At 41.0% G+C, this 19,937-nt stretch overlaps 1 protein-coding gene across 1 annotated transcript in view; it reads left to right on the plus strand.

The window, feature by feature from the left end:
- flnba (filamin B a) overlaps positions 1-19,937 on the plus strand; it is an 85,110-nt gene that overhangs the window by 53,117 nt on the left and 12,056 nt on the right. The window contains exons 16-35 of the mRNA XM_074669567.1: positions 4,128-4,251; positions 7,032-7,192; positions 7,284-7,374; positions 7,475-7,629; positions 9,082-9,199; positions 9,320-9,399; positions 9,514-9,699; positions 10,845-11,159; positions 11,272-11,389; positions 12,212-12,412; positions 14,447-14,620; positions 14,760-14,922; positions 15,055-15,215; positions 16,685-16,976; positions 17,053-17,206; positions 17,291-17,480; positions 17,564-17,811; positions 18,800-18,905; positions 19,026-19,166; positions 19,391-19,519. Coding sequence (XP_074525668.1) covers positions 4,128-4,251; positions 7,032-7,192; positions 7,284-7,374; positions 7,475-7,629; positions 9,082-9,199; positions 9,320-9,399; positions 9,514-9,699; positions 10,845-11,159; positions 11,272-11,389; positions 12,212-12,412; positions 14,447-14,620; positions 14,760-14,922; positions 15,055-15,215; positions 16,685-16,976; positions 17,053-17,206; positions 17,291-17,480; positions 17,564-17,811; positions 18,800-18,905; positions 19,026-19,166; positions 19,391-19,519 — 3,307 coding nt within the window. The remainder of the gene's footprint in view (positions 1-4,127; positions 4,252-7,031; positions 7,193-7,283; positions 7,375-7,474; positions 7,630-9,081; positions 9,200-9,319; positions 9,400-9,513; positions 9,700-10,844; positions 11,160-11,271; positions 11,390-12,211; positions 12,413-14,446; positions 14,621-14,759; positions 14,923-15,054; positions 15,216-16,684; positions 16,977-17,052; positions 17,207-17,290; positions 17,481-17,563; positions 17,812-18,799; positions 18,906-19,025; positions 19,167-19,390; positions 19,520-19,937) is intronic.

Raw genomic sequence — 19,937 nt, forward strand, 5'->3', positions numbered from 1 at the left:
TCAATCTTGGGAAAAATTGTCTTATACAAAGAAACAAAGAGTTAAAAAGATCTGCTCCCCAAAACACATGCACATCCCAACAACAGTCATGTCTTAATGACAGTTGGTGATAGTGCTCATGGGAAACGGAGTCTTTATCCTGAGAAAACTTGTTTTTCTTTTGTTTTTATCAACTTTACACAAAGCATCCCAGCTCTGAAGGAAATAAGGGTTTCAAATGAGGCGTCTCATTAAATCAGAGGAAATCTTCATCAGCAGATTTTGGTGTGAGGGGTTCAGATAAGTGGAGCTTTACTGTCATCTTTGTTTTGAAGTTAGTTTTGTGCCTTTTAAATGAAAACCTTTTCACTTCCTTGTTGTAACTCTGGAGCTAAATTGATCATTTATTCAAGAAGAGATTATCGTGTGTAAAACATTTTGAGATGTTTTTAAAGTTTTTGCTCAGGAATCAAACGATGAACTCAACAGAAAGTTCCTCTGAGTGAAAAGGTTTCCATCCCGTGCTCTAACGAGTCTTCTTTGCACTGTAACCACCTTTAATTTCAGTTTTAACCACATTTTAAGAGCTCTGTCGTGGCTGTACTGTTCTGACTCTGTTTATCAGCCGTCTGTCCTCTGCTCTGCTCTTATAAGATGTTTATAGACTCACCTGCAGGGCACCTGAGTTTATGAGCATTTCAGACCAGCTTCAGATATGTCTGGATCTGCGTTTGTGTTCTGCTCAGGAATTTATGACGACAACGTCAAAAGGTTTTGGCAGTAACAGCGCTGACTTTGTGGTGAGAACAAAAGGAGGGGAAGCATTCATGAGGAGTTTAAGAGATGCCTGTCGGTCTCTGTAAATCGATAAGGTTGTAGGTTTTCTCCCTGGCTCAGAGGCTGACAGGTCTTTTAAATCACTCCCCTCCTCCTGAGGAGTCGGTGCTTGTCCTTAAAGGTATCATTTCAGGTTTCTGAGCTGATGTCACAGTGATGAATCAGCAGGCTTGTTGTGAGCTGCAGCAGCCTGCAGGTTGGCACACACTCAGGCTCTCTGCAGCTTTCCTGTTGATCCAGGTGATGGGTGGGAGGTAAACAGACACACCCAGCTCAGAGGTGCTGAGAAAACAGAGCAGAGGCTCGTCTCCTTTAGAGCAGGAGAGGAGTGAAGGAGGAACAAGACGTGACCTGGCCTGACCTCTGCTGCTGACATGTTTCATACTGTAGAAACCAGCTCCTAGGGTTCCTATTATTAAACACTACAACAAACAAAGGTTTTAAAAGAGCAAAATGTTAGGTTTTAAGCTCTGATTTGTGCAGTATTTTAAAACAAAATTGTGACTGAAGCTGTTTTAGAAATAATATTTAACCGAGAAGGATCCAAACTCTTGAACAAATCACTTCCTGTCTCTGTTTTCTGTTTGTCTCTGAATGTGTAACATGTTGACTGACTCTAACCTCCAGCTGTATTTCAATCAGAGGTCATTTACTCTCACTTTAAACCAATTTAAAAACAGTTGGTTAAAAATAAATTCTGACATTTCATTTAAATGTTTTGCTGTGTTGTTTGGTTCATTGGATTGTTTATTTTGTGATATCTTTTCATTTTATTTGTGTAAGAACAGGGATTAAATTCACAGACTGAGGATAGATAGAAAAAGAGCCTCCTTTAATTTTTAAATACATATATAAATATTTATAAAGATTTTTAAAACTTGAGGTTAGGGATGGGTACCTTTCACATTTGAAACGATACGGTACCGATACTTGGTACCTGGCAAATGGTACCAATACTCAACAGTACCAATTTTCAGTACTTTTTCGTGTTTATGTGGTAAAAAAAATCAGTTTGTTTAATGGTAAAATACATATATATATATATATATATATATATATATATATATATATATATATATATATATATATATATATATATATATATATATATATATGTATATATATATATATTTTTTTTTTTTTTCAATTTAACAAATTTATTCTTCAATGTATAACCTTGTAATGCTGTGTTCATGTCCAACATGGAAAAATCTCCTACTCTTCCACTCTTTCACAGTCACAAAGATGCATTTAGGTACCCAAATACAGTACCTTTTGGTTTTATGTGAATCGTTACGCGGTACTTTTGACACAGCTCGGTCAGTACCTTTTAAAAGTACCTAACTTGGTACCCATTCCTACTTGAGGTTCTGCTGAAAGGGGAAAAGTTAATCTGACTAATCATAAACCAAACTGATCATTTAGTTTTCTACACTTGAACCGAAAATATTGTAAAGATTGTTTTTGTCAGTAAACTTCCAATTAACTATTTGTGCTTTTGAGGCTATTTTAATTTAACAAATAAGGACTACCTTTAAATTTTAGGGAAAACTAGTTTACAGACCCGCCAACAATTTTGTTTTATTTTCTGTTTTTAATCAGTGTACCTCTTGGGCCAACTTTTTTTTTTTTACCTTAAAAGTAAAACTCCAGCTTATTTCTTCAAATTTACAGAATTATGTTGTTGTTTACTGACTGGTTGTGTATAAGTCACATTTACACGGAAACAGCGTTTCCGACCTAAAACGCAAACTTTTGAAAACAGTATCTAGAGTGGGATTTTTCAGAAACGGTTTACCATTGCCGTGTAAACAGTAAGCCAGCGTTTTCAGTGGAAACGCTGACGTCACACTCCGCTTTGTGCTCGCGCCTACAACCGGACAACAGTACCGTTGTTACGATCGTTGCAAACTACCGTGTTGAGCTTGTGCTGCTCAATCTGCTGAATCTGTGACTGTCTTTAACTAAGTGAGCATCTGTTGCTCCACTTCTGCTCTTAGCATTCACCAACACTCCAGATGATCGACTCAACTCTACTTCAGAGATCTACCAAAAGCTGCCTCTGGACAAGACACTTATAGCGCCACCTACAGGCCTGGCATGCTTACTACAGCATTTTCAGTCCACCAGTGTTTTTGTGTAAACGCAGATTTTTTTCGCAGTGTTTTAGCATTTTCAGCTGAAACGTTGTTGGGGCCTCAGAAGATTGAGCAGCACAAATACAACATGGTAGACCATCACGATCATAGCAACGGTACTGCTGCCCTATTGTATGCGCTAGCGCAGAGTGTAACGTCAGCGTTTCCACTGAAAACGCTGGCTTACTGTTGACACGGCAACAGTGTCGGGAGCGTTTCAGAAAAAATCCCACTCTGGAGGCTGTTTTCAAAAGTTTACAAACGCCGTTTCTGTGTAAACCAGAGGCAGAAATGCAACAAAACTTTTGCGTTTCACCCTAAAACAGTTGTCGTGTAAACGGCCCTTCAAACTGATGTTATTAGCTTTAAAAGATGCATTAGGACGCCGTCGTGCCCTGAAAGCCGGAGTTAAAAACTGAGGCAACACAGCATAGCGCATTTCCACAGCTGGCACTTTTGCTTCCCTTGATCCCAATATTTATGTCTTTATGTTTTAAAATGCTCTATATGTTAAATATATACTTCCACCTAACAGCAGTTTGCACTGAACAACTACAAACAATTGATAGATTGTCACAGCAGTGTTTTGGATTTGGAATTTGAACCTCAAATCACCAAATGTTCTTAGTTTATCGTTTATACAGACCTGACTTTTGTGTTGACAAAGTTGACATCAGAAGCTCCGCCCCTTCTTGATTTTGGTCATGGAGGACAGACATTTACAAACGAGGCTGTTAAAAAAGTTGAGCCACAATCAAAAACAGCTGAGCTGAGGTGACAAGGCTCAAAAGGATAACAACAGGAAGTATAATATTATATAAAAATACAAAAATGCATGTTGTAGCCTTTTTCATGTTACAATTATTCATCTATTTTGGCATCAACTTACTCACCACAAGTCACTGCTGTATCAATAAATTTAAGTTAAATGTAAAACATGGAATTGCAGTGAGATTAGCAGATGTGTGAGGTTTAAAAAGTAAAAAGAAGAGGATCCAACAGGGAGCCCTGAGGAACGCCATTGCCATGTTTTTCATACACTGTAGGAATTAAAAAGAAAAAAATACTACATGTGTTGTTTATTTCAGATTGTGAGGTCTAAATCACTTCAAATTTATTATCACCTTTTCAAATGTCAAGCTAAGTGATGTCATTTCCCGTTGGCTCTTCCAGGTGAACGTGGGGAAAGGCAGCCACCCTAAGAAGGTGAAGGTGTACGGTCCTGGAGTGGAGGCAACCGGACTGAAGGCCAACGAGCCCACACACTTCACCGTGGACTGCTCTGGAGCTGGAGATGGTAACACACACACACACACACACACACACACACACACACACACACACACACACAGACAGAGGAATAATTGAGACAGAAAATCACCACAGACAGTTTTATTGGGTGTGAATGTTGTTTCCACCTGTTTCAGGACAAAGAGCCTCACACTCAAACCAAACAAGCTCACACACACACACACACACACTGCCACAGACCCCCACACACACCTTCAATACTGCCTTTAAAAGATACTGACAGACACACACACTCAAACACACTCAAACACACACATTCCTTCGCCTGGTATGTCCTGGTGATGATCTCAAGCCAGAAACATCCTGACAGGAAATTCATCACGTTGACCTTCTGGAGCAGAGCGAAACACACACTCATAAAAACATGTTTTTTTTTTATCCACCTGCAAAAATAAAAAACAGAAACATTAAATAACCTCAACTCTTCTCAGCTTAACCTTTTCATTTTTTGAAGAATGCATCAAATCCTTAAAAATATGAGTTCTATCAACCCCAAAATATAGAAAAAATCAACAGATGTGGATTTATACTGCATCGATAATTTGATAAGCAATAAAAACTCATTGTCATGTTGAAGAAAGCAGTCTGAGATGATTCCAGCTTTATGACATGGAGCGTTATCCTGCTGGAAGTAGCCATCAGAAGATGGGTACACTGTGCTCATAAAGGGATGGACATGGTCAGCAACTACACCAGGGGTCTGCAACCTGTGGCTCTGGAGCCTTATGCGGCTTTTTGAATCCTTTGCAGTGGCTCTTTGTAGCTTTAAAAATATCCTTAAAATAAAGGTCTTTTAATATTTTTCTTACAGATGTTATTAATAATAACAACACAGACACTAAGTAAAAAAATAATATAATTATTATGTATAAAATGATATAATATATATAATATATAATATTTTTTAATAAAAATGCATCACCTTTTGAAACAAAGCTTTTAATTTTTTGTGATTTTTTTTTTGAGTTTTTTGATTTTTTTTTTATTTCAATTTTTTTTACATTTTTGCAAATTAAGAAAAAGAGTTCCACATTTTTTGAAGATTTAGCAAATTTTTGATTTTTTTTTATAAAAATCCTTTTTTGCAATTTTAGAAAGTTTTTACAAGTTTTGGAAATGAAGTAAAATTTTGAAATTGCATTTTTTAGGGTTTTTTTTTGCAAATTTATGACATTTCAGCATTTTTTTAAAATTTTGCACTTTTTAAATTACATTTTTTTATTTTGCAAATTTGTGATTTTTTTTTTAATTTCTAACTTATTGAAATTTCATACATTTTGCAAATTTATAAAATCTATGACCCTACAAATTTCTTTTTTTTTCTTAAATTTGCAAATTTATTAAGAATAAAAAAACTAAGAAATCACAAGTGCAAATTTATAAACACAAAAACTTCTCGTTTAGATAATTATTCACCTGATTATACACTTTTTTGTCCTAATGTGAAGATAAAGTAGATTTTGTGGCTCCCGAATGACTTTTATCCAGGTGAGCTGAGGCAAAACGGCTCTTTGGAAAGTAAAAGTTGCAGACCCCTGAACAATACTCAGGCAGGCTGTGGACTCTAAACCATGCTCAGTTGGTACTAAGGGGCCCAAAGTGAGCCAAGAAAATCTCCCCCACACCATTACACCAGCAGCAGCAGCCTGAACCGTTGATACAAGGCAGGATGGATCCATGCTTTCATGTTGTTGAGGCCAAATTCTGACCCTACCATCTGAATGTGGAGCAGAAATCCAGACTCATCAGACCAGGCAACGTTTTTCCAATCTTCTATTGTCCAGTTTTGGTGTTGCTGTGTGAATTGTAGCCTCAGTTTCCTGTTCTTAGCTGACAGGAGGGTCACCCGGTGTGGTCTTCTGCTGCTGTAGCCCATCTGCCTCAAGGTTGGACGTGTTGTGTGTTCAGAGATGCTCTTCTGCAGACCTCGGTTGTAACCAGTGGTTATTTGAGTTACTGTTGCCTTTCTATCAGCTCCAACCAGTCTGTCCATTCTCCTCTGACCACTGGCATCAACAAGGCATTTTGTCCCACAGAACTCTCTGAGCTCAGAGCTCTCTGGATATTTTCTCTTTTTGGGACCATTCTCTGTAAACCCTAGAGATGGTTGTGGGTTAAAATCCCAGTAGATCAGAAGTTTCTGAAATACTCAGCCCAACAACCATGCCACGTTCAAAGTCCCTTAAATCACCTTCTTCTCCATTCTGATGCTCGCTTTGACCATGTCTACGTGTCTAATTGAGTTGCTGCCATGTGATTGGCTGATTGGAAATTTGTGTTAACGAGCAGTTGGACAGGTGAGTCTAATAAAGTGGTCGGTGAGTGTTTTTCCCAATGATTTAGTTTTTTTTTCCTGGATGAATTTCTGAAGTCATTTTTTTCCAGTTTTTTGAGGAATCTTTCTCACTGTTCACTCCTGCTGTGGAGGGAAAGAGAAGAAAGGAGTTGAAGAATTTGACCTGTTTGTTTCCTCTGACACAGTTTTCGCGCTTCGTGTCTCATATTCTAAATTCCTGTGCTGTGATTGGCAGCTCATTGTTTACATTTTCGGCAAAGCAGCAGAGTTACAGGGCGTTAATTACAGGAAGAATGAGACGAATAGAAGCGTGAGAAGACGCTCTAGCACCCCCTTGTGGCACTTAAGTCCATTCAAAAAAGCACAGCTCAAAATACTTTAAACAGGATGTAAAAACGTGTTGAAAAACAGCAAAACATAAAGATTGTGTGTGTGTGTGTGTGTGTGTGTGTGTGTGTGTGTGTGTTCAGGTGATGTCAGTGTGGGAATTAAGTGCGACGCCAACATGGTCGGTGATAAAGAGGCTGATGTGGACTTTGACATCATCCCCAACGCCAACGACACGTTCACTGTCAAATACGTCCCTCCTGCTGCTGGAAAACTGACTGTGAAAGTCCTCTTCACTGATAAGGTATACACACACACACACACACACACACACACACACAAAAGTATATCTGATATGACGCTCGAATAAATCTCTATGTGAATTTTTCTCACAGGAAGTTCCTCAGAGTCCCTTCAGCGTCAAAGTCGAACCTTCCCATGATGCATCGAAAGTTAAAGCCGAGGGTCCTGGACTGTCCCACGCTGGTGAGACTAACACACACACTCACACACACTCCAACGAAGGGAAAATATGAATAAAATGTGTCAGTGTGTGTTCTTACCTGGCTGTCCTCCACCTGTGCAGGAATCGAGAGCGGGAAGCCGACTCACTTCACGGTTCTGACTAAAGGAGCGGGTAAAGCGCCGCTGGACGTCTCCTTCTCCACCCCCGTCAAAGACTTTGACATCATCGACAACTACGACTACTCCCAGACTGTCAAATACACACCTGCACAACAGGTACGGCGAGCGCGCAGCAGTGCCAGAACGTAGAGAGTGACTATGAATAAAGGGTGATAAGAGAAAGAGGAGAACATCTGTGGATCTGTGAAACGGACACATCTGTTCATCAGATGGTTCAGTAAAACCTGTGTAACAGTCTGAGAGTCGGGTTTAAACGACGTGTGCACGCGTGTGTGTGGGATTTATGCTACACACTCCAACCTATGAGCATCAAAACCTGAACTACACAACGCCAAATATGTTCATGCTGCGTTAGAATCAACAAACTGCTTCTAACCAAGGAACATGTTCTCCACCAGAGGGCGATAAGGGGAAATTTGTCAGGATGGTTTTTAGATCAGAATCTGGATCTGATCAGGGTTGGTTTTTCAAATTTCCGACTGCTTTGAAAAGGAAGGACAAGAGGAAGTATCAAGGGAGCAAGGATTAGGGGGGAAGGAAGGAGCAAGGAAGACGGAAAAGGGAAGCAGAAAGGAAGGGAGCAGGAGAGAAGGGAAATAAGGACTGGGGAAGAAAGAGGACATCTTAATTAAATGGTGGAGAAAAGACAGAAGGAATAAAGCAAGAAGGAGAAAAGGGAATAGGAAGAAGGAACGAAGGGAGTGAGTGAATAAATGAGTAAGGATGGGGAAAAGGGAGGATGGAAGGAAGTAAATGGGGAGGAAGGAGGAAGAAAAGAAAGTAAAGGAATGAAGGAAAAAATTAAGAAGGAAATGAAGAAAGTTAAGGAAGGAAAGGGAAGGAAGTAAGGGGTGATAAGAAAAGAAAGGAAGGAAGGGAGAAAGGATAAAAGGAATAGGGGAGGAAGGGAAAGAGAAGGAGGTAGGGGGAGTAAAGAATGAAAGGAAGAAGAAAAGAAAAGAGTCAAGAAATAGGGAACACAGAATAAGGAATGGGAAGGAAGGAATGAAAGAATGGAGGAGGAAAAAGGGAGGAAAGGAGGGAGGAAGGAAGGAAGGAAGAAATCAGGAAGGAAGGAAGGAAGAAAGAAAGAAAGAAAGAAAGAAAGAAAGAAAGGGGGCTGAAAGGAAGGAAATGAAGAAAGTTAAGAAAGAAGGGCAATGAAAGTAAGGGATGATGAAAGGAAAGAGGGAAAAAAGAAGGAAGGGAGAAAGGATGAAGGGAATAGGGGAGGAAGAAAAGAGGAGGAGGTAGGAGGGAGTAAAGAATGAAAGGAAGAAGAAAAGAAAAGAGTCAAGAAATAGGGAACACAGAATGAGGAACAGAAGGAAGGAAAGAATAGAACAGAAAGGGAGGAAAGGAGGGAGGAAGGAAAGAAGAAGGAAATCAGGTAGAAAAAAGACCAGCACCCTGTGCACAGTCCACATGGAGCTTAGTGAGACCTTACAGATGGACTTCAGTTTGTGACCGTGACATAAAATGTAAATGTTGATATAATTTAATCTGGAAACACTAAACACATGTTTCTGTCTCTGCACACGTCTGAAGGGCGAGATGGCGATCTCAGTGAAGTTTGGAGGAGATCCCATCCCTAAGAGCCCCTTTAAGGTGGATGTGGCTGCTCCGCTGGATCTGAACAAGGTCAACGTGGACAACATGGAAGGAAGTCAGTCGTCTGTTTTACTCTTTGATTTCTGCCATTTAAACTAAAAAAACACGAGTTGTCACCAGAAAAAAAACTAAGATCTGTTTGTTTCTGACCAAACTTTGGGTTTGTTTGTTTCAGGAGTGGAGGTGAATCAGGAGCAGCAGTTCATGGTGGACACAAAGAGCGCAGGAGGTCAGGGTCAGCTGGAGGTGGCAGTGGTGAGTAATCCTGCCTGGAGTGTTCATGTTAATTAAAAGCCTTAATGATCAGATAATTACAGTAATCACGCTCTGACTCACTGAGCTGGTGTGTTTTCATGTGTCCCTGCCCAGCTGAGCCCCAGTCAGCGGGCCGTCCCCTGTAAGGTGGAGCCTCAGCGCGGGAAACCCGGCGTCAGCCTGGTCCGCTACACCCCCACAGAGGAGGGGGGACACGCCGTCAACGTGTCCTACGATGGACACCCCGTACCAGGGAGCCCCTTCCCTGTGGAGGCCCAGCTGCCCCCAGACCCCAGCAAGGTAACACTGACAGCTTTTTAAGGTGGTATGGAAGTGAGGAGTGTGTGTTGTGAAAATAAACCAGAAGCAGAGACAAGTTTAATTGCCAAGTACATTTGCTTATACAAGGAATTTGTCTTGGTGTGTTGGTGCTAATAATTAACAAGAAAATAATAAAAATGCAGATAGAATATAGAAAAGGTTAAGATATAAAATAAACAAAAATATTTATAGAAAACAACAACAACAACAACAATAATAATAATAATAATAATAATAATAATGTAAAAAATATTAATAATAATTTAATAAATTAATAATTATAATATAAAAATAAATAGTAATAATTTAATTTAAAAGAAATAATAAAATAAATAGTAATAATAATTTTAAAAATAAATAAAAAATAATACAAATAATAATTATTTGTTATTATTTAATTTAAAATATACTCCTGTTTTTAGGACTTAACTATCTCATAAAAACAGGATTTGGGGGTTTTGAATTTCCTGTTTTTATGAAGTTCTATCTCTGAAAAACAGGATTTATTTAAGAATTTTCTGGTTTTATGAGAAACTACTGGTGAAAAAAGAAAGTAAATTATCTTTATGAGATACTATCTCATCAATGCAGGAATCTAAAAAGTAAAGGAATCCCTGAAAATCTTTCATCGTCATCTCCAAGAAGAAACATGTAACTATTTAATTTCACACATTAAAAAGCGTCCTCTACCTGTATATACCCTTCTGCTCTGATTAGCGGCAAAAACAAGCAGCAATGAGATAGCATCTCATAAAAACAGGAAATTCTACAATAAATAAATTCCTGTTTTTGTGAGATAATAATATTTTAAAAACAGGAGGATTTTTTTTTCAAGCGAATGCAATACGCCACCAAACTTTTGTGAAGTTTTAAGAAGAAAACAGTTTGTCTATAAGTTTTATGTCAATAAAACTTAATGCAGACTTAATTTTTTGCACAAACCTGAACAAACAGATTTGATTTTGTAACTTTTTAATTTTCTTATATTCAATCAGGAAATCTTACCAAAGAAAACTGTGAGGTTGAGAGTGAAGATCAGAGTTTGTTGAAAACTATCAACAAAAGATGTGAAAATAATTTAAAGTGGAACTAAACTTCATCATCACCTCTCGATTCTGCTCCAGGTGAAGGCGTATGGTCCCGGTCTGAAAGGAGGCGTAGTAGGAAACCCTGCAGAGTTCACCATCGACACAAAGGGTGCCGGCACTGGAGGTCTGGGTCTGACCGTGGAGGGGCCGACAGAGGCTAAGATCGAATGTTCAGACAACGGAGACGGGACCTGCTCCGTCTCCTACCTGCCCACCGAGCCCGGAGACTACCTGGTTAACATCCTGTTTGAGGAGGTCCACATCCCGGGCTCGCCGTTCAAAGCCGACATCCAGATGCCCTTTGACCCCTCAAAGGTGGTGGCGTCAGGGTCGGGCCTGAAGAGGGCGAAGGTGAGGAAGAGAGAAGTTGTGTAATGTGGATAATCATGATCTCTGAAACTCTGAATTTGAGGAAAACATGTTTGAAATTCACGGCCTGATTCGGCTCGTCGTGTGTTTGCAGGTTGGAGAGACCAGTGTGGTCAACGTGGACTGTTCCCAGGCCGGACCAGGAGAGCTCAGCCTGGAGGCTGCTCTGGACACGCCCCCAACCAGTCCCACTGGTTCTGCTCCACGATCAGGTAACGCCACAGAAGCAGTGTTATGATCTTTATTTTCCCGCTCTTTTAATTTCATTCACATAGACTGCAGACGTCACCAGGTCTCTATATGAATCTTGAATTAGCGTTGCTTCTGACTTATGAAGCAGTAAACTCAACACTTCCTGTTAGTTTCAAAATAAAAACTGTTGCTGTTGAGGGTTTGGTGCAAAAAAATCTTCTTTTTCTTATGGGAAATAAAGAAAATCCAATGAAATGATCAAATATTGTTTATAAAATGTGGCTAATGCCCTCTTGTGGTCTGCGTCTGTCACTACAAATTACAGTATGGCTGAAAATAAACACACACACCCACAGTGACAGAATATATATATATATAGTATAGTGGACAGTATAATGCTTTAGAGAAGATATGAAAAAACAAAAAAGTGTTAAAACTTGCACGTTAAATACCCCCAGCCGTCATCGTAGACCTCGTTTTTTATGAACGTTCCGTATTTTTAGCTAAAGGTTTACGGCAAACGACTGTGAGCTGTCAAAGAAATGGAAAATCACTTCAGTCAGCTTCATTCTTGTTTCTAAGGATTAGTTTTACTCTGGGGCAAACTTTCTTGTTCTCTTATCAACCAAACTTTGTAAAAAAATTAATAAAAAAACATAAAAAGTGGCACTTTTTGAAATATTGCTCTTCAGTATTAGGAAAAAGTTGGTTCCTTGAAAAGGAAACAATCTCCTGATTAAGCAAATGATCTTACTAACTCACTTTTGCTGAGTAAACTTCAGTTTGTGGAGAGAACTGTCGTCACTTCTGCGGAAAAGTTAATCCCCTCTTGTTGATTTCAGGCGTCAAAGCAAAGACGGAGGTGGTGGACAACAAAGACGGGACCTACACAGTGACCTACATCCCCCTGTCCTCCGGCATGTACACGCTGATGCTGAAGTACGGAGGCAAAGCCGTCCCCGGGTTCCCCGCTAAAGTCAAGGCTGATCCCGCCGTTGACACGTCGAAGGTCAAAGTGTACGGACCAGGAATCGAAGGGAGAGGTGCGGTTTGAGGTTTTCTTTTTTTTTTTTTTAATTCTTTCTTTGTTGAGGAAGAGCAGTCGCTTTACAATCAGCAGATATTCTACTGAGGATTCACCAAGCATAGTGGTGAGAACAAACTTAATATTTTTCCAACAATTTACCTCTTTTAAGTGTTTTTTTCAAGTAAATTAAGAGATACAACAAAACATGGAAAGATTCAATTTCAAAGGTAAAACAGATTGCAAAAAAAGATCAAGAGCAAGCCAAAATAAAAAAAAAATAAAAAAAAATAAAAGTTAACCTCACTCCTTCATTCAGATAAAATCTGGCTTTACAGGTTTAACATACTCTGTCTGTTTGGACCAGATTCTGTAAAGTGATTCTTTCTTAACCTTGGGGAAAAACCACAGCTTCTCCAGATTAAAAATTTGACACAATATTTCAATCCAGTCATCAGTATTACAGTTTCAGCCATTTCCTAGAAACAGCTTTTTTGCTGCTGCCAAAAGAATTTGTATTAATTTCTTATCACATATATCCAACCATCACAAAAAAGTCACCCATATAGTAGAGGTGAGTACTGGCGAGAACATCATGATAAGAAAATATCACGATACCACAGTATTGTGATATGTTGCCATTAATCTTCACAGTTAACTATTTGATCTAAAACAGATTTTCTACTTTATTGTGTTTGAAATAAAGAAAGTCAGATGCAGTGTTTTAAACTTGAAAATACAAAGGTTATCAAGCTTGTCACTAAAACTACTGTGACATTAAACTAATGTTGGAAAAAGTTATTGGTTGAAAGACGTGGTGAGTTGGTGAAACTGATAAATGTCACTTGGTTAAACCAATGTTACTCATAAAAATCTAATATTGCACAAAACATGACTGATTTTTATTTTTTGGTTTAAAACATTGCAAAAATTAAACTTTAAATGATTTTAAAAGAAGTGACCCAAGAATACGGAGAAAACATATTTTGAATATACTTTGAGATTAAATATATGCTGCGTTCCATTTGTACTTGAAAGTTGGAATTTCCGAGTTCTGAAAGGGGACGCACCCCCCTGAGGTCGGACTTTCTGACTTGTGAGTCGGAGCACCCACACCACCCTGAGTTCCCAGTAGAAAAATTTTGAGTTCAGGGGTAAACAGTAACTAAGCTCCTGTTATCTTTTTTTATCTTAGAAGTTCTGACTAGTATTTGTCACAATAAATCAGTCGTATATATAGTATATCTCAATGTTTATACACAGAAATAATGATGTTAAGAAAAGTTTTTCCGACTTGGCAACTGGAACGCTGAACTTGGAGATGACGTCACTCCCACTCCTGATTTCCCAGTTCCGAGTACAAATAAAACGCAGCGTTATTATACAGTTTATTAGGCACATACAGCAGAGAAGCTCTTCAGCGCCATCTACCACAGTGGATATGCAAATGTATTGTACGTCCATTTCACCTAAAAAAAGAATTTTCATTTTAAACAAAAAAAAGTTGAAATATCAATATTTTATCACAGGCTATTGCCGTATCTATATTTTTCACACCTCTTCTGTATTGATTGTGTTGCAACTAAAACGCATGTTACTTCTGAAAATACTATTGATGTGTCTGTGGATTAAGCGGTTTGAAGTTTTCAAAAAGTAGTCCAAATATTTCCAGTTTTTCTTCTGCTTTAAGCCAAACTGTGTTCATAAACCAAATTTTGTTTTCATGAGGTGAATGTGTTTCCTAAAGGTTGTTTTTTTAACACATTAGGCAGTATCTTGGCAGGAATTTCTCCATCTGATGAGTATCAGTATTTTTTCTGGCGTACATTTGATCACATCTTGTGTTGGATGTTAGCTTTGTGAATGACAGAAATAACCTTGGAGTGAAACACAGAGGACTTTAATTTTAAGGAATCTAAAGGTTTCTTTGCTAACATCGTGTAATTTCAGTCTATAAAGTGATTATTGAAGCTTTAGTCGTCGTCCAGGATATTTTCAGAATCATCAAATCTCTCTCAGGCTTCAGCTTCTTTCTGTTTTCACTCTCCTTCAGGTGTTTTCAGAGAAGCCGTCACAGAGTTCACAGTGGACACCGGCCCTCTGTCTCGCCAAGGCGGAGACCACATAAAGGCAGAGGTGAAGAACCCGTCCGGGGCTCTGACAGACTGTGTCGTCACAGACAAAGGCGACGGGACGTACGGCGTGGAGTACACGCCATTTGAGAACGGTAACGCACCAGAAGAGGACGGATGATCACGCTGGTAACGGCTCTGTGATGTTACTTCCTCTCACCTCTGGGTGTGTGTGTGTGTGTGTGTGTGTGTGTGTGTGTGTGTGTGTGTGTGTGTGTGTGTGTGTGTTTCCAGGCGCTCACAGCATCCAGGTTTTGTACGATGACACGCCGGTTCCAAAAAGCCCGTTCAGGGTTTCTGTCACTGAGGGATGTGACCCCAGCAGGGTGGTGGCTTCAGGTCCTGGACTCCAAAAGGCTCTGACCGAAAAACCAAACAACTTCAACATCGTCACCAGGTGATGCCGACGCAAAGAGCAGAGATAAATTCAGACGGAGCTCAGACAGATTTGATCTTTCTATGAAACTAACGAGTCTCATCTCTGAGGTCAGACCAGTGCTGATGTTTGGGTCTGTTGTTGCTCTACCAGGGGGGCAGGTATCGGTGGTCTCGGTATCACCGTGGAGGGTCCATCAGAGTCCAAGATGTCCTGCAAAGACAACAAAGATGGCAGCTGCAGCGTGGAGTACACGCCTTTCACTCCCGGACTTTACGACGTCAACATCACGTACGGAGGAGAGCACATCCCCGGTGAGACGTCAGACTTTTTATTTAGTACGATCCATGTTTATTTATAGACTCCTTCAGCAGAGTATTTCCATTTATTTACAATAAATTCATCGCAGCCTCTCAAGGTTGATCCGACAAAGAGCCTTCTTTCGTTTTCAAGATGTGATTTGAGTCGCTCTAATCCACTTTTTCAGGAAATGCTCAGGGAGTTTCTTTGTTCGACACCCTTCAGACACAACTCTCTGTTGGTGGTCGAGCCATGTAAGGACATTTTCTTCTGTGCCGAGAAACAGCTTTAAACTTGACCCCATGCCATCGTGATGAAGCTCATACAGAGATAAATGTTAGATTAACTCTGGTTCATCGAACAGCTTAACCCTCTATGGTACCTTGTTGCCTCTAGGCATCATACCAGTTTCTGGTCTTTTACACTCACACAATATATCCCAGTTGTCATGAAATACTTTTAAAAAAGAGAAAACACCTTAAGGAACCAATAGCAGTGTTTGAATTTGTCATGTGACCCTCTGGAGGTCATACAGAATCCCTTTTTGCAGACTTTCTTGCAAGAACCAACTCTGCCAATTTCCCTCCTCAAAATTGTCCGATAACTTATTTATTTATTTATTTTTGGGGGGCTTTTGATGCAATAGGAGAGGACAGTGGATAGAGTAGGTGAGAGTGGGGAGTGACATATGGGAAACAGGTCATCGGACAGACCCCAACCTGGGCCACCTGCTTGAGGGTGTACCCTATGGGGCGCGACCTCGACCGCTAGGCCATTTGCGCCCCAAACCCAATAGTTTTTTACCGTGTCTCTCAGCCTAGAAAAATTGGTTCATATTGATAAAAAAGTAAAGCCTCATGTCTTGTAGTTAAATTTACTTTATTTGCTAATTAAATTAAATAATTAACTGAAGGAAACCTGTAAAAATGCAAATATTGCCCTGAGGAAACACTGTACCATTACAGATTTACCATGAAAACATTTTGGTTTTTGTCTTTAGGATTATAAACTGTTCAAAATCAAACTGGTCATTGCATTTTATTATTATTTTTGCAGTTTTCACCTGGAAAAATTTGATGTAAAGTTCAGATTTAAAATGTAGGCTCTGGTCTAACTGGAGTGAACTTTGTGATCCTTCTTTACAGAGCACAGGCTCATATCCTCCACAAATTATTCCCACAATGAAAAGTTTCCTGAAAGCCACAGAAGTGAAGTCTTTGGTTAAATAGTTCATGTAAAGTTGGATAAAATATGTTCAGACTCCTTAACCAATTCATTTCAATGGGATGTTCCTTAATGATACAGTGTGGCCTTCAGGCAGTATTCAGACATAAAATCTGATAAAAAAAACAATATTTTTTAAAGATTTAACGCTTTTTATGGCATACATTGTAAACTGTTGAGGCCACCAAGTAATTTCTTGTTTTTTTTATAACTTGTATCACTGGCATCACTCAGTTATTTCCGTCTTTCCCCTCTTCAGGAAGTCCCTTTAAGGTCCCAGTGACAGACGTGGTTGACCCCAATAAGGTTAAAGTATCCGGTCCAGGAGTGGGGTCAGGAGTCAGGGCCAACATCCCACAATCCTTCACGGTGGACTGCAGGAAGGCAGGCGTAGCACTGCTGGCTGTAGCCGTCACCGCTCCTAAAAACATGGCAGAACCCGTGGAGGTGAAAGACAACGGTGACGGGACTCACTCAGTGTCGTACACGCCGTCTGTGGAGGGTCCGTACTCTGTGGCCGTCAAGTACGCAGAGGAGGACGTCCCACGCAGGTACAGATGAAGAAAACTTCAGTGTTGTGTGTTTGTGATGTCATGAGCTCGCCCTGACTGTCTCTCCTCGCTTCAGTCCCTTCAAGTTTCGGGTTCTGCCGACTCACGACGCCAGCAAAGTGCGAGCCAGCGGCCCCGGGCTGACCACCGGCGTCCCCGCCAGCTTCCCTGTGGAGTTCAACATTGACGCCAAGGATGCTGGGCAGGGCCAACTGAGCGTGCTCATCACCGTCAGTGACACACACACACACACACACATTTCAAACTCTGACACAAACTGAAAGACACACACAAACGTCTCTTTTCTTCTACAGGACCCCGACGGTAAACCCAAGCAGCCCACGATCCACGACAACGGCGATGGTACTTATCGGGTCTCTTACATCCCAGACCGCACGGGCAGGTACACCATCGTCATCAAGTACGGCGGCGACGACATCCCCGCATCACCCTACAGAGTCCGAGTCACGGCAAGCGGTGACGCCAGCAAATGCACCGTCACCGGTGAGTGAAGATGAAGAATTTAACATCCAGACTTTTAGGAGAGAAAAATGGTTTCATCAGTGTTTGATGTCCGCGTCCTTCAGGTCCTGGCGTGGGTCCGACTGTGGCCATTGGCGAGGAGCTGGGCCTGGTGGTGAACGCCAAAGGAGCTGGGAAAGGGAAGGTGAGCTGCGTGGTGGTTCAGCCTGACGGCAGCGAGGTGGAGGCGGAGGTGCTGGAGAACGAAGACGGCACCTTTGACATCTTCTACACCGCTCCGGCCCCCGGGAACTACGTCATCTACGTTCGCTTCGGAGGAGAAAACATCCCCCGCAGTCCCTTCAAAGTCATGGTGAGGAAAGGGTTAAAGACGCGGTCTATTCTGCTTTTACTGGAGATTTAAAAGAGGTGAAACAAATTTCTTTTTCACCTTTAGAGGAGGAGATGGAGATGAACTTTCCCTCATGTTTTTGCTGCATAATTCAAAACGTCTCTCGTTGTCCGAGGAGGTCGCCTGATTTTCTTTATTTCCTCATTGTTGATTTTAGTTTTTGTCTCTGCTGATTTTATGTGTGAGATCTGTGATCTAAAATAATCTGAGTTTGAGCAAGTTTTGGATTATCTTAATGTCGTTTGTTTGATTACAACAGGAGAGGATTTACACAAAGCCACAGCTGTGTCCCCTATATGTGTGTGTGTTTGTGTGTGTCTTTGTGAGTGTGTGTGTGTGTGTGTGTTTGTGTGTGTATAAGATGTTAACCCCTACTGTTGTGTCCTCAGGCGACTGATGAGGTCCCCATGATTCAAGAGCAGACGTCTCATCAGACACAGGCTGCCCCCCCTGGAGCTGGCTTCCAGCCCTGGGTACCCCTGACACACACACACACACACACACACACACACACACACACACACACACTGCTGCCCTCTCTTGCAGGTGAATGGCTCCTGAACCAAACTTCTCTCCATCCTGAAGTGTTCTTGCTCGGCTGCTTTGCCTCCATCACGTCATCGCTTCCCTTTTTCTCTCAGCCAATGGGATCGCAGCGAGTCACTAATTACCTGCTTTGGTTCCAGGTGTTTGGGGATTTGCTTTGGCCCCTCTCTCTGTCGCTGCTCTTCCTCATCGTTGCATCCTTCATCGCTTCGGCTGCATCACAGAGTCGTCTCTTTACCCCTTGCTTTGTCTCACTTCATTTCCCAGGATGCCCCTGTGTGGGCGGGGCTTGGATGCAGCAGCAGCAGCATGTTTCTAACCAAGGTGGCTGAAGCAGACAGGACGTTTTTTAAGTGTTTGAGATGTACTAAAGTGTGTGTGTGTGTGTGTGTGTGTCCTCCAGGTGACATCAGACAAATACGATCCGACCAGGAGCAGCGTGAACGGGAGCGGCTTCAGGCCGTTTGACATGGTCATACCTTTCTCCTTCAGGAAGGGAGAAATCACAGGTGAGGGCGACCTTCACCCAGTTCCTCTTTAGATTCAGAGACACAGGGCAGCGTTTAAAAGCAGAGCTCGGTGCCGTAAAGAGGACTGACCTCTGTCTACTCCCTCGTTCTGTGTCCCAGGTGAGGTTTTGATGCCTTCAGGTAAATCCGCTCAGCCGCTGATCTCTGACAACATGGACGGGACGGTCACAGTGCAGTACTCTCCGACTGAGGCAGGCCTGCACGAGATGCACATCAAATACAACGGCACACACATCCCAGGTCAGCACACACACACTTTCACACACTCTTTGGATGTGCTTTGCTTATTGATCAGCTGCTAAAACAGGATCCACTCTTGTAGCGTTAGCTTTCCCTCTGATGTCAGACCCTGGTAGCTGGATTTCTGAGTGTGACTGAGGTTTGAGGCTTGACTGTCACAGAAACTAAAAATTTTAACCTTTTTTTTTATACTGATGTTAGTTTTCTGTACTTGCTTTTTGTAGAGTCTCCTCTTCAGTTCTACGTCAATCACTCCAGTAATGCTAACGTCACGGCCTACGGTCCTGGTCTGAGCTACGGCGTCGCTAACAAGATGGCCTCGTTCACAGTCTTTACAGACGACGCCTCTGAAGGTATGTTTGCTACAGGATAGATCCAGGGTTCTTGCTCCCTTTGAAGAGTTAAATTAAATGCTTTTTAAGACATTTTTAAGACCAAAACAAATATAATGACCCCGAAATTTAGTTCTGTTGACGAAAAAGTCAATTTATTTGCTGGAAACACAATCACAACTCAAAGTTGGAGTTTTCTTTTTTTTCCACCATTTTTTTTTGATTGTGATGCAGAAATGAGCCAACATACAATACATAGCTATATATGCAGTTTTATTTTCACCACAGGCAAAAGACTTGGAAAGCTGGGAGTCGGGAACATGGCAGCAAAGATGCTACCAGTGTCTTTATTACATTTGAAAGAGTTGTGCCTCACAACTGTATGACCTCTCTGCTTTTTGGGTCTCTGGTGGTGAAACGAAACTTGTTAGAGCTGACT

The sequence above is a fragment of the Halichoeres trimaculatus genome, unplaced genomic scaffold (assembly GCF_033239565.1).
Source record: "Halichoeres trimaculatus isolate MK-OKI-2021-1 unplaced genomic scaffold, fHalTri1.1 fHalTri1_scaffold_1, whole genome shotgun sequence".
Taxonomy (NCBI): Eukaryota; Metazoa; Chordata; class Actinopteri; order Labriformes; family Labridae; genus Halichoeres; species Halichoeres trimaculatus.